The sequence below is a fragment of the Ochotona curzoniae genome, unplaced genomic scaffold (genome assembly GCF_017591425.1).
Source record: "Ochotona curzoniae isolate NIBS_2020 unplaced genomic scaffold, NIBS_Ocur_1.0 scaffold_4506, whole genome shotgun sequence".
Classification (NCBI taxonomy): Eukaryota; Metazoa; Chordata; class Mammalia; order Lagomorpha; family Ochotonidae; genus Ochotona; species Ochotona curzoniae.
The window spans coordinates 74,973,362-74,986,070 of record NW_024467119.1 but is presented as its reverse complement, the minus strand read 5'-3'; the positions used below and the strand labels follow the sequence as shown (position 1 = coordinate 74,986,070).

General features: G+C 37.7%; 1 protein-coding gene across 2 annotated transcripts in view; it reads left to right on the top strand.

Annotated features, from left to right (window-relative positions):
* The window catches only part of NR3C2 (nuclear receptor subfamily 3 group C member 2), a 328,981-nt gene that overhangs the window by 227,691 nt on the left and 88,581 nt on the right, over positions 1-12,709 (top strand). For both annotated transcript variants that reach the window (XM_040966563.1, XM_040966562.1), the window contains exon 4: positions 1,421-1,537. In XM_040966563.1, coding sequence (XP_040822497.1) covers positions 1,421-1,537 — 117 coding nt within the window. The remainder of the gene's footprint in view (positions 1-1,420; positions 1,538-12,709) is intronic.

Here is a 12,709-nt window from a genome sequence, read left to right as displayed (position 1 = left end):
TCAAAGCCGTGTAGTTCAGCAGCTTCTATCCTGCTCAGAGTTGAAGCCAGTCTTGAACATGCTCTCTAAGGCTGCATGATCTGATACTAACTCTTCATCCTCATCTCCATGTACTCACTACTCATTCTTGCCTATCAATTAACCGTGATATCCTGATGATTCCTAAGCTGTTCCACCCAGACTTGCCCCCATCTCACTAGTTTTATCCTCCCCCAAATGCCTACAAGGTTAGAAGGAAGGTTCTGTAGACCAGGACTTAAACGTTAGCGTCCTCTGAGGCCCTTCCTGTAAGCACTGTGAAGTTTGAACTCCCTCATCCACCTCCACTGTGCTAAATGCTCCTCCCTTTCATTTCTTTCTTCATAACACTTAGAACTGACATTTTGGACATTTTAGCTACTTGCCTTGTCTGTTGTCTCTTTCCGCAGTATAGAAAGCTAACTAGAGCTGAAACTGTCTTGTTCCTTTCTGTATCCTCAGTGATGGTGCTAGTGCCTGGAACCCAAGAGATGTTCAGCGAATATTTGAATAAGTATTTGGGTAGTAGAGTTAGGCTACAGATTTCATATTTTGATGCTATTTTCAAAGCTGATGCTGAGCCTGCTTCTGATTTTTTTTTAAGCTCTAGATTGCTGTGCAGAATGAAATAAACATTTCCTGTTATGTAATTTGAAAGACTTCCCAGTGAAATCACACATGTCAGTGGTAGGCAAACAGAGCAGAGCTTTTGTTTGCAGTGGTGCTTATTGTGGTGCCCGAGGAAAGATTACACCATTGCCGAGATCCACACAGCTGCCCACCAAGTTCAGACTGTGGACAGTGTGGCCCTGTCTACCTGAGAAGCTGTTTGGAAACACATGTAAGGTTATCTTCAGCAATCTGAAGTCTCAAGTACATTCAGCTGGCCATAGCTTTGTTTATATTAGCCATAAATCATAGCTTCCTTCTGTATGTTTCAAACATCTAGTATATTTTAAAATGTGTATTTGTTTTCATCCACTTGAAAGAATCGAGCGAAACAGAAACAGAATCAGAGATCTTCCCTTCTGGTTTACTCCCTAAGTGCTTGGAACATCCAGGCTGGACCAGGCCAGGCCAACCCAAAGCCAGGATCCTGGAATTCTGTCTGGGTCTCCCACATGGGTGATAGCATCCTTGGTACCTGAACCATCATCCTCTGCCTCTTCAGGGGAAGCACTAGCTGGAAGCTAGAGCAGGAGCAGAGAAACTGGGAGTAGCAATTGTACTCCAGTGCAATACAATGTGGCCATTCCAGGTGATAGTACTTGCCCCCACCATCTATATTTTTTAAGAGATTTTCAAGATTAAGAAATAACTTTCATATGTTGTCCATACAAATTTATATTTTATACTAGTTTACTAACCTTTATTTTGACTTTTCTTTATATTTTTAAATCAGGGCAGCACAACTATTTATGTGCTGGAAGAAATGATTGCATCATCGATAAGATTCGACGAAAGAATTGTCCTGCCTGCCGACTTCAGAAATGTCTCCAAGCAGGAATGAACTTAGGAGGTAAGTTTGCTGTTTTTTTAATAAAAATTGATAATATGCACTGTAACACCACCAGGATATATATATTTCCAAAATTGCAGCTGCAGCTAACCTAGAACAAAGGTTGCTAAAACTCTGGAAAGAACTGTTTCATTCTAAAACATTTTAAGAGAAAAGAATTTCTCAGCTAGAATGAAAAAAGATATATTGTATGACTATAGTGAACATTTTAGTCCTAAGTTTGCTAAATTTAGGAACCTGTCACTTAGCCAAAACTAAAGATATGTATATGAAATTATGATCTTTTTAGAAATAAGACCTGTGTGTGGTTTTTTTAAAACATCTTGAGTTTTTAATTCTGGGAATATTCTGATAACATTGACACAGGTGTATTAAAATTGGTTGTATATCATAATCTGGAACATACATATCCTTTATGATGGTTGATAATGAAAATACAGATTGTCCTATAAATAAGATACTGGGATGGTATAGTATCTTCTGTGTGTATAAGCCATCCTATGGATAGAATATTGGACAAAAATTGTGTTCTTTCATATATTGCATAATAGAAAAAGACATGAATTTCAAGATCAGTTCAATAGTTACTTTTAGTGAAAAGGAGCAAAATACTTCAAAGGAATACTTAACATTTTTGACAATATACTGTCCATTTCACACAACAGTGGTTTCTTTGCCATCATTATTCTTGTCACTTCAGAATAGCATGATCTTGGACCGTGGAGGATCTGGAAGTATTATTCTTTCTTCCTCCTGATGATTTCTCATTGCATGGTTCTAACTATGCTAAGCAGAGGTCTCTGAATGTCATCAAATTTGTCAGATGATTATCTTTGTGAATGGTCCATGCTTTTATGACACATACACCATTCAAGTAAATACAAGCCAATACCACTTTTTACTTATAACTGAATTGCAATTCTTGCAAATGAACCAATCATGTTTATCACTACCACCGATGACCTTATTATAGGTACGCAGTAGCTTTAGTTGAAGCAAATTGTCCCTACCCATTATTTCCTTTTCATGTTGTTGTACTTTGCCAAGTGGTTCTACTATGTCATAGTCCATTCCAGAAATGTCATGTATATGTAACCATTTTACAATAAGAATGTCATTATTTGTACCAAACCTATGATCATGGGACCCTATGGGTTGTTTTTTATTAGTATTATCCATTTCTGAAAACATTTGCCTGTTTACCCTCATGATGCCTGTGCCTTGGAATCCAATATTTTGAAGGGATACAAATCAAAATCAGTAGAGAGACTATTAAAAAAAAAAGCAGCGTGTGACTGTGGGCTCTCTATTGCTTTAAGCATTTATGTCACTACCTTACTCTCAAACACAGAGGTCATAACTTGTCAACAAATAATTATAGTAGTACACAACAAAGTTTTTCACAATGCATCATTATTCAGCATACATTGTCCCAGCAGCTTATTTATAGGGCAGCTATTTTAGAATATTGATCATTTGAAATGTAGTGCATTCCTCTAAGTAAAGTAGCAACTTGATTCTCCTAAGTGCTTTCTTGAATATTTTTCTTATATCACATATCAGCTAGTTCAGGTGAACACTTAGTAAACTATTTTTACAGTAGAGTTCATCATTTTTCACAATGAATTTGAAAATATTTTCAAGTGCTCTAAACATTCACTTACTATTTTTCTCAAAAAGATCTAAAGGGAATTTTTTTCAAAGTTACCATAACTTACATATTTGTAACTCAATTTTTTATAGGTGTCTAACATATACAATGATGTTATATAATGGTTATCCGAGTAGGAATGTATTCCTAACTTAAAGGGTAACTGTAATAAAGGAAGACTTGTATTTTTTTTTAAAAAAGAGCCTTTTAAATATTATAAAGATTCACCAAAAGAAGGGAGGAGAATACTAGAGTAAGAACCCAATGCGAAAAGTACTTAGCATTCATGCATGGTAAGATTCAGTGTCCTTAAAAGTATGTGTTTTCCCCACATAGTTTGTAAGTACACCAAAATTGTAAGAAATATTCTAATCAGTTATTCTAAGTTTATAAAAATAGCCAAAACAATGTTATAGGAGACAAATTAGTATCACCAGAGAGTAAAACACACACTATTCAGCTGCAGTAATTAAAATACTATGTGGTGTGTGTTTGTTGATTGTCAGATCAGCAAAAAATCGAAGAATAGACCCAATAAAAGAATTTCACAAATAATAAAGCTGACATTTCATATCACATGGATGATTCAATAAAATGTATTGTGACAACTGACTACCCATCTGGAAAATAAGCAAACTACATCTAGAGTGTTATCACACACCATAATAAAGTCTGGTGCTACACAGTACTGGGAAAAAAGTCTGGAATACCGTCTTAACCCAAGTGACATTTCTAAGCATGGAATAAAACCAGAAGATAACACAAGTAAAATACTGAGAAAATTAACCCTTCTTACAGATAGAATAACTAGATGGAAATACCTAGAAACTAGATGGATAACTAGATACAATAACTAGATGGAAATTCCTAGAAATTAGATGCAAATAACTAGATGGAAACACCTCAGGTAATAAGGATTATTTTCTCTCATCTGAGAAGTTCCTATAATCCCACAGGAAAAATGAAACAACTGTAGAAAAAAATGAATAATATAAACCAAAATTTCACAAATAAAAGCACGTGATTCACAAAGCATAGACTGAAACTCTAGTCAAAACAAGAGAAATAAAAATGCAATTAATTTTTTGGCCAATTGGGAAATTCAAACATTCTTGTAAGATTATTTGATGAGGGTATAGAAATAGTCAAGCTCAGTGACAGTGCCGCATCTTCAGTGGTCACACGAACTGGAACAACTATAAGGACGACAATTAGATAGTTTAATAAAATGTTACAAGGCACACATCCTTTGACTCAGCAGTTCCATTTATAGGAATATAAGTATGTGAATATAAAAATATTGATTGTATCAATGTTAAATATTCATTTGTTCAGGAATGATTAAATAAATTATGGAATACTCCTCTAATATTAAACAAAATCTAGAGATACTGTATATCACCTACGTGAACTAATCCCAGAATTATTGTATAGCAAAACAAAAAAGTTGCAACATTGTAAATGGTGAATGTTTTGAGTCATATATCTAATTTAGAAAATATTTAGAATATTGTAGAGTGAAATTCAAGAAAACGACAGTGATGGCTATCCCAATAGAAAGGCCTTGGGTAGCTTCATGACAAGGATGAGAAGGCAAACTAATTATAACCATATCCTTCTCTGCCAGTGAATTTCAGATAACAATGAGATTTGTTGTGTATACATATTCACCATTTTTAAAAATTTAAGTAATTCAAAAAAGATTTCATCCTTGAATGAGTGAATCATCTTGCTGATTCATTAGGACTAGGAAATAAAAATATGGCTGCCTGTGGGAAGGAACAACTCTTGGAATAAACCAGCAAGAGAGTGAACTTGGGCACGGCCCATGTTCCTTAAATAATGGCTCTGAAAGAGAGTTGCATTGAAAGCAGAGGGTGTGCTCTGGGAGCAGACGGTGTGGGTAGGAACTCTTGTTTTGCTCCTCAGTGATCTGGTCATCTAAGGCAAGTTACCCCTTCCCTATCCTCCATTTGCTTATGTTCACCATGCTTGCCTCTTTGGCTGTATTGAGAAGTAATATACAGTGAAGAGAAGGGAGTTGCTTGGTGCACATGACTTTTTGCTGCAGATATTGGTACATTTTACATGTTGCAAATTGAGCCCATGGAAATGCTCATTGTAGCTTTCATAACAGCTTTGTGTAGATCTTAACCCTTGGATTTCCCGAGAGCCATCCTTGCCCCCATGTGTTGGTAATGGTAATCCTTTGGGTCCAGAGAAGTTATTCACCTTCTCTAGGATGCTACATACAGTGAGATACTGAGGTTAGATGTTGGACCTCTGGCACCTGCTCAGATGTTTCAGATGTACCAGGTTTTGCCCTTATTCTGATAGGTATATCATGACAGCTGTGCCACAAACGATGCCTTTGATAGCACTTGAGTAAACGTTAGGAGAGATTAACAATTGAGAATCTAGATGGCACCAAAGTTATATAGCTGTTTGTTGTACATTGAATATGATCTATTTTATGAAGCTAGTCATCTGAATTTTAAAAAGAAGCACACTAGGAAGGCATGATTTAAAGTATCAGAGGAATGGATGAGGTAGCCTTGTGGCTGTAGTCCTTACCTTGCATGCACCAGGATCCCATGTGGTCGCCAGCTCTGATCCTGGCTGCTCCACTTCCCCTCCGGCTCCCTGGTTGTAGACTGGAAAGGCTGGAGAGGACACATCAAGGTCTTGAGACCATGCACCTGCACGGGGGACCTGGAGGAGGCTCCTGGATCCTGGCCCCCAGCTCCCGGCTTTGTATTGGCTCAGCTCCAGCTGTTGCAGCCACTTGGGGAGTAAATCAGCAGACAGAAGATCTTTCTGTTTCTCCTTCTCTCTGGATATCTGACTTTCCAATAAAAAATAAATGAATCTTTAAAAAAGTAAATGAAAAAAATTATCAGGTTATAATGTCAGTATTACTTGACAACTATTATATAGTAATACATAGTATGTAAATATTACTATAAATATGTATATGTTAGTATTGTCTATAAAATATTTACAAGTGCGTACTGTAAAAATAATAAGAAAATAGCTATATACAAATGAATGAATGGAGACTCAGAGATTAAAAACTGGAGAAGGGAGAGGGGCAAAAACAAATGCAGGGTCTCTGTTGCTGGTGCTCAAATCCATATACAGCATGGCAGAGTAGCCAAGAGGTGTGGCCTGGCATAGATGATCTGTTAATGGCAGCTGTGGCACACAAGTCTTTTATCCATGTCTATAATTACCTGTTAGCCAGGTTTGCATAGCTCATGATGATAAAATTCACATAATTTGTTTCTGGTGTCTATACATGCAGGGTAGGGCTTATAGGTTTTGACAAAAGTGGTACTAGAAAGAAGGGTTACTTGAAATGTTAAGGTCTTTAAAAGTGGTACATCAAAAGCAGGCAGGGTAGAAACTGGTATTTCTGAAATGTGCGTTTTTCTTTATGTTTAAATTTTAATTTGACCACTCTGACTCCCAAGTTAAATAATTAAGTTTCATTAAGTGCTCAGTTGTGGCATAATGTACATGATGCTTTTTTTCTTTTGCAGGCTCATTTTGAGTTTCAGTGTAGGGAAAAGAAACATAAGCAATTTTATGCTATTGAAAAATATGTCATGTGAAATTTAGCTTTTAATGGGAAGCAATTTCAAAAATTAAAAATATGAACTAAATTAAACTCTTCTCAAATGTTTTTCCAATCTCACTCATTTTCCCAGCAAGGCAGGGCTGTCTGGTCCTCTTTATACCACTTTCTTCCCTACCAGCTCATCTAGGGAAGTAAAGCCGATGGTAATATTACATCCTACTTGGAAAACCATCCCTTTTAGCCAATCACTATGACTCCCAAGAACAAAATCCAAAACATTTCATAGTAATCCCTTTCCTGTATTACCAGTTGATGATCACCAAATCCTAACCATATCCCAATGTGTCCTAATCCTTAAAAAGTGGAGGGAAGGAAGAGAGTCTGTAGATCTGTACTTCTCAGACAAGAAAGCTAAGAAATGTGCCTCTTCGCCTGTGTAGGGTCTGAATAGATCACCTTGGTGGTTTCCTCAAGATTGATTGAATTCTGGTCCCTTGAACGGAAGGAAGTGGAGACACATACAGGCTCCCCATCTCTTACAAGGTGACATTGTGCTCTTCCTTTGGCCTTGGCCGGCAGGAAGGCCATCACACAGACAGCCCTTCAGTACTCCCTTCTGCATTGGTGTCATCATTGTACATTCAGATCAGCAGTCCATTGCAGTTGAGTTTCTTCTGGCCTTAGCAACTTTCCCCCACCATACTACCCCCGACAAAGGACATTTTAATGGATACAAAGTGTTGTTTCTTTATAATAGCTACTTCTTAAAATATTTATTATTATAAAGAGAACAGATTTGGAGTATTTCACGGGAATAACTTTAATAAGACAACCATATTTCCCTTCTTCGCTCTTCCACTATTGCTAAGATTTTTTTTTTAATGTCCTGATCAGCCATGTCTTACTTTCCTTATCAGTTTAATCTTTGGTTCATATTAAATGTTTTTATTGCTTTCCAGTTTAGGATTTTCTAACAGATTCCCAACATTAATTTCTTATAAAATATAATTTGTAAATGTATTTTCAATCAACTGGGTTGCCTTTTCATTCTGTTGAGTATCTTTTGACATACCAAAAGTTTTGGCTTTATATAGTTCTGTTTTCTTTTATTGTCCATGTAGTGAAAAGGCCATGTCAAGTAACTCACTGCCAACACAGTGGTGTGATTCTGTCCTCTGTTCTTAACATTTTAAAATCATATTTATGGCTTTCTATCAGCACATAAACTGAGGAAATGGTTTTTTTTTTTTTTACCAAAATATTCAGTCTAAACTTAACATGTTTCTAGTTATTTTTCTTTGACCCTAATGAATTTTTCATACAGAAAGTCTAGTTAAATTGAATTTAACCTTCAGTGGTGAAAATTTTTTAAAAAAATGGTCTCCACTAATCTACCACAAATGTTATTGTTGTAGGGCAATTTATTTAAGCTATTTTTAATCTGCCTTCTCAATTTTTGGGTTACAGATTATGTGAAAATATATATTGCTTCACTTTCAAGTATTTTAGAAATTTGTGAATTTCTTTTTACTTGCTGATTTCTAATTTAGTGATCAGAAAACTTTTTTTAAATTCTATTGTTTAATATTGTTTATAAGAGAAAACTTTTTTAATTTTAGTCTTGATTTTTAAATCATATGATCTATGTTAGTTGAGTGTTTCATAGAGTGACCTGTGAATGTCGGTTAAATCATTATGCTCTCACATTTAGACTAAAAAAAAAAAAAAGCAAAAATGTACCTCTTCCCTTTTCTCTGGTCTCTGGCCCCACTCCTTTCCTCCTACACGTATTATTCCTTTCCTTAAAAATCCTGCTGGGCTTTTAGCCCCATGCAAAGGAAAATACACCGGAAGATGTGAGAATGTCAACAGAAACACTGAAAGGAAAATAACAGCTCTTTGGGCACCAAGCTGAGCCTGCCATTCTTTCTATAGTCCCTATTACCAGATCTAAAAAAGTCATGATTCTATAAACCAGAAAATGTACTGGTTGAACAGTCCTCTCCAAAGGAATTAATCACCTCCCTTTTACATGCCAGTGTCTGAAGACAGCGATCTAAATATGTCTTTTAAAGTTTATCTTAAAATATATGAAACATAGCACTAAAGCTAACTGGGCCTTAGACCAAAAATGAATCCAGTGTTTTCTAGCTTGACTGCATTTTGGACATAGAATGTAATGGGAATATTAAAAGTTATTCCAATTTTTCCAGCTTATAGATATGGAACTTCAGAGTGAAGATCATGCCATTAGAGACCAGAAATGCAATATCCGGTTTTTAATTAAGCCTTCATTCCTTTTTTTTTTTTTTAACCACTTGCCCCATCCTTTTCCATAGGCATGCTCAGAGCTCCTCATTCATGTTGCTTAAGGAAGCCTAAAATATTAAACTCCTGCTTCCTATAGTCTTAGAAACATAGAGAAATATAGAGTGTGCAAGCCAAGGGATATTTCTAAAACGGATTTCTCATTCTGGTTCCAATTGACTTCCATATCAGATCTGTAGCTTTCCTTAATCCCCAAAATCCTTTGACTTGTTTAGCAGCCACACTTAAAAGTCAATTTACCTCTCTTGGAATGGGGCATTCCTTGTGGAATGAGACCAGAGTTTCCAGTACAGCCAGCAGTTGCAGCAGCAACAGGCAACCTGGTTGTTTGAGAAATGAAGAGAAGGCAGTCAGGCGAAAAGGGAAGGAAAATGGCTTGCTAATGCTAGGGACAGAAATGGATACTCTTGAATTAGAATTCACCCATATAATACAGGCTTCATCAGCCAGTAAAATTAGGGCTCTGAAAATTTATAACCACATGGAATACTTACTGAAAAAAAAATTAATAATGAAATAATGGTAGGCAAAATTATTTAGGTTATCTACTCAATGATTATAAATATACATGATAAGATTTGCCTAAGTCAAGGGGGAAATGGTAGAATACTAAAAACAATTGCCAGTGAAAGAAAACTAAGAATACACTTCCTTTTATCTCTTTCTACTTTCCGAATAATAGAGAATGTTTGATAATAAAATTTAAGGAAAATAGAATTCTGAACCCTGAGCTTTATTTCAAGGATAGAATTTTATATTGAGTGGTAGAGTTGCATAGGACAAAGCAGAAAAGTAAAAAATGAAGCATATAGATTGTCAAGGGAATTATACTGTACAAGAGGGAAAATGAAAAAGGACCAGAGACAGCAATGAGACTGTTCAGAAACCAACCTAGAGCATGAACATGAGTAGGAAATGAAAGACTTAGAGACCAAAGAAGAGACGTTAAAGGAGAGAGGAGACGGAAGCACAGATATGTACATTTTACTTAATGTGGCAGCACCTTTGCACCTCTTCAACACTGTCACCCGCAAAACTCATATAGAGAAGACCACGTGAGAAAATTAATGGAATCAGGCGCAACATGATGGCTCATGCCAGGATCTCATATGGGCACCAATTCATATCCCAGCTCCCTGCCTATGGCCTGGGAAAGCAGTAGAGAATGGCCCACAGCTTTGGGATCCTGCACCCACATGAGAGACCCAGAAGCAGCTCCTGACTTCAGGTGGGCTCAGCTCTGGCTGTTGCAGCCACTTGGGGAGTGAACCAGCAGATCCTTTCTGTGTCTCCGTCTCACTGTAAATCTGCCTTTACAGTATCAGTTTTTAAAAAATAATAAAAATTCATAGAATCAATACCAGTAAGAGAGTAGAAGTAAGTTTAATATGTGGAATCCAATAAGAAAAACGAGGTTTATATCTTTAAGGGTCTCATGAGGTAGGTCTCAATACTATGGAGATGTGCAAAACCCAAGGGTACTGAGTTTAATGACAGAATGCTGTTCCCCATGTCATTTTTTTTCCCATTCCTCTCGCTTATACACAATAAATATTTCTATAGGATTTTCAAAAACAGTAACAGAGAAGGGAAAATAACATAGTTTTATATGTCAGTTGGAAGTACATTTTTGAGAGTTGGCATTTGTCCTAGCAGTGTAAGACCACAGTTGAGATACCCAAAATCCATTCTAGGCTCTTGCTCTTGACTACAGCTTCCTGTTAGAGCAGACCCTGAAAGGCAACAGTGATAGCTCAAGTAATTGGGATACCTACCATCCAGGTGGGAGACCTTGTTTCATTTCATAGTTCCTACTTTGAGTCTTGGCTCCAGACCTTGGTTGTCAACAAGCATCTGGGAATGAGCAACCAGATGCGGAAATATTGGAAATTCTCTCTATTTCACCTTTCCTCCTTTCTCTCTCCCTGCCTCCTGTTCTCTCTCCAACTTTCCTCCCACTTCCCCCAAATAAGTAAGTACTACAGAGAGTGAGGGAAACACACACATGAGAAAGTGATGGGGAGAGAGAGAGAAAGAGAGAAATATCTATTCTGTTGGTACACTCCCAGATGACCACAATAGCCTGGCTGGCCGGGCTGAAGCCAGGAGCCAAGAACTCAGTTTCCCGCATGGGTGACAGGGGTCCAGATATTTGGCCAATCTCTCACTGCTTTTCCAAGGTCTTTAGTAGAGAACTGAAGCGGAAGTGGAGCAGCTGAAACGCAAGCCAGCACCCATATGAGATGCAAACAACACTGGCATTAAAAGCCCATACATGGATTTTAAAATGTTTTGAATAACTGTTGCTTCTACTTTTCCAAGTTTGTTCATATTAATGACCATAGCAATATAATTGCTGGATTAGACAACTCTTAAATAATCACAGGAAAGTTTAAAACTGGTTCAAAGATATACTCTATCTCTTTAATTTTAAGACATTAGTTTTATTTTTTATTTTTGTTTTTAACTATTGGTTATAATTGACAGACCATATGAACATTAACTTGTTGTTTCCTTCAGATATCTAATTGGTTCCTTGTTTTGTAACCCATGACATCCTAGAAGCAAAGTAACACAGGAGCTAACTTTACAAGTCTGTCCTTCCCCCAGAAAGACAGATTTGTATGCACCATGCCTTCCTAAGCTTACTTGTGTGGGCCACTTCTCTTGAGTCATTTCAAATAGGGAGAGATATTCAATACAGCCATTTAGAGAAGCCCATCACTGGCCTTCTACTTCACCATGAAAACCCAAAGTGCATGTTGGGGAACAGAGAGCGGTCATGATTCCTATGAGCCTGCTCAGTCTGCCAGTGAAGCCAGTGGAAGCTCCAAGCTACCTGTACACTGGAACAAAATCTTACAGTAGGGTCAGAGTGCACAACAGGGGGTATGTTGGTACTGTGGATACTAGGCACAGCTGGATGGGTGAAAATGGCAGGGACCCGGCCCTTACTCTGAACAATAAATCAGTCTGCTCTCCCTGGCACCATGAAGGGAAGGGAAACTAAACTGCACACCAGTTGGCACCAGCCACTTCCACTAAGAGTAGCCAGAGATGCTATACCTTATGTAGTACATTGTCTTTCTGGAACACTGCCTCTGCCATAAACAGCAGCCAGAGCTCTGTGACCCCACCCAGCATATGCCCTTGGGGCTGTGGCTTATGCCTTATGTGGGCCACCTCATCTAGCAACAGCTTGCTCACTGGAAACTGGGTTCCCTCTACCCTATCAAACACGACACATCACTCCTGCCTGTTGGGGTGTTTGGCTCAGAGTTTCTGTGCTCAGGACTCGTAACTCTCCTGTGGAATCTGCCAGATTCTGGGGTGCTACTGCTCATTTATTGTTTGAGCATGGGATTACTGCACTAAACTCAGCCCAGCAAACAACTAGCTCATGGAGAGTAACCCAAGACTGTTTGTCCTGCTGTCACAGAGCCAAAGTGACTTTCACAGATCCAGACATGCCCTCAGACAGCATCTGTGGGACCTGCTTGCACCACCCAGCCTTGGCGTGACGACTGGAACTCTACATGGCTCCTGGAGCTGGCACTGATCTTCAAAATCCAACTCCTGGATACTCAGGAGGCAACTAGAGATTTACCTGAGA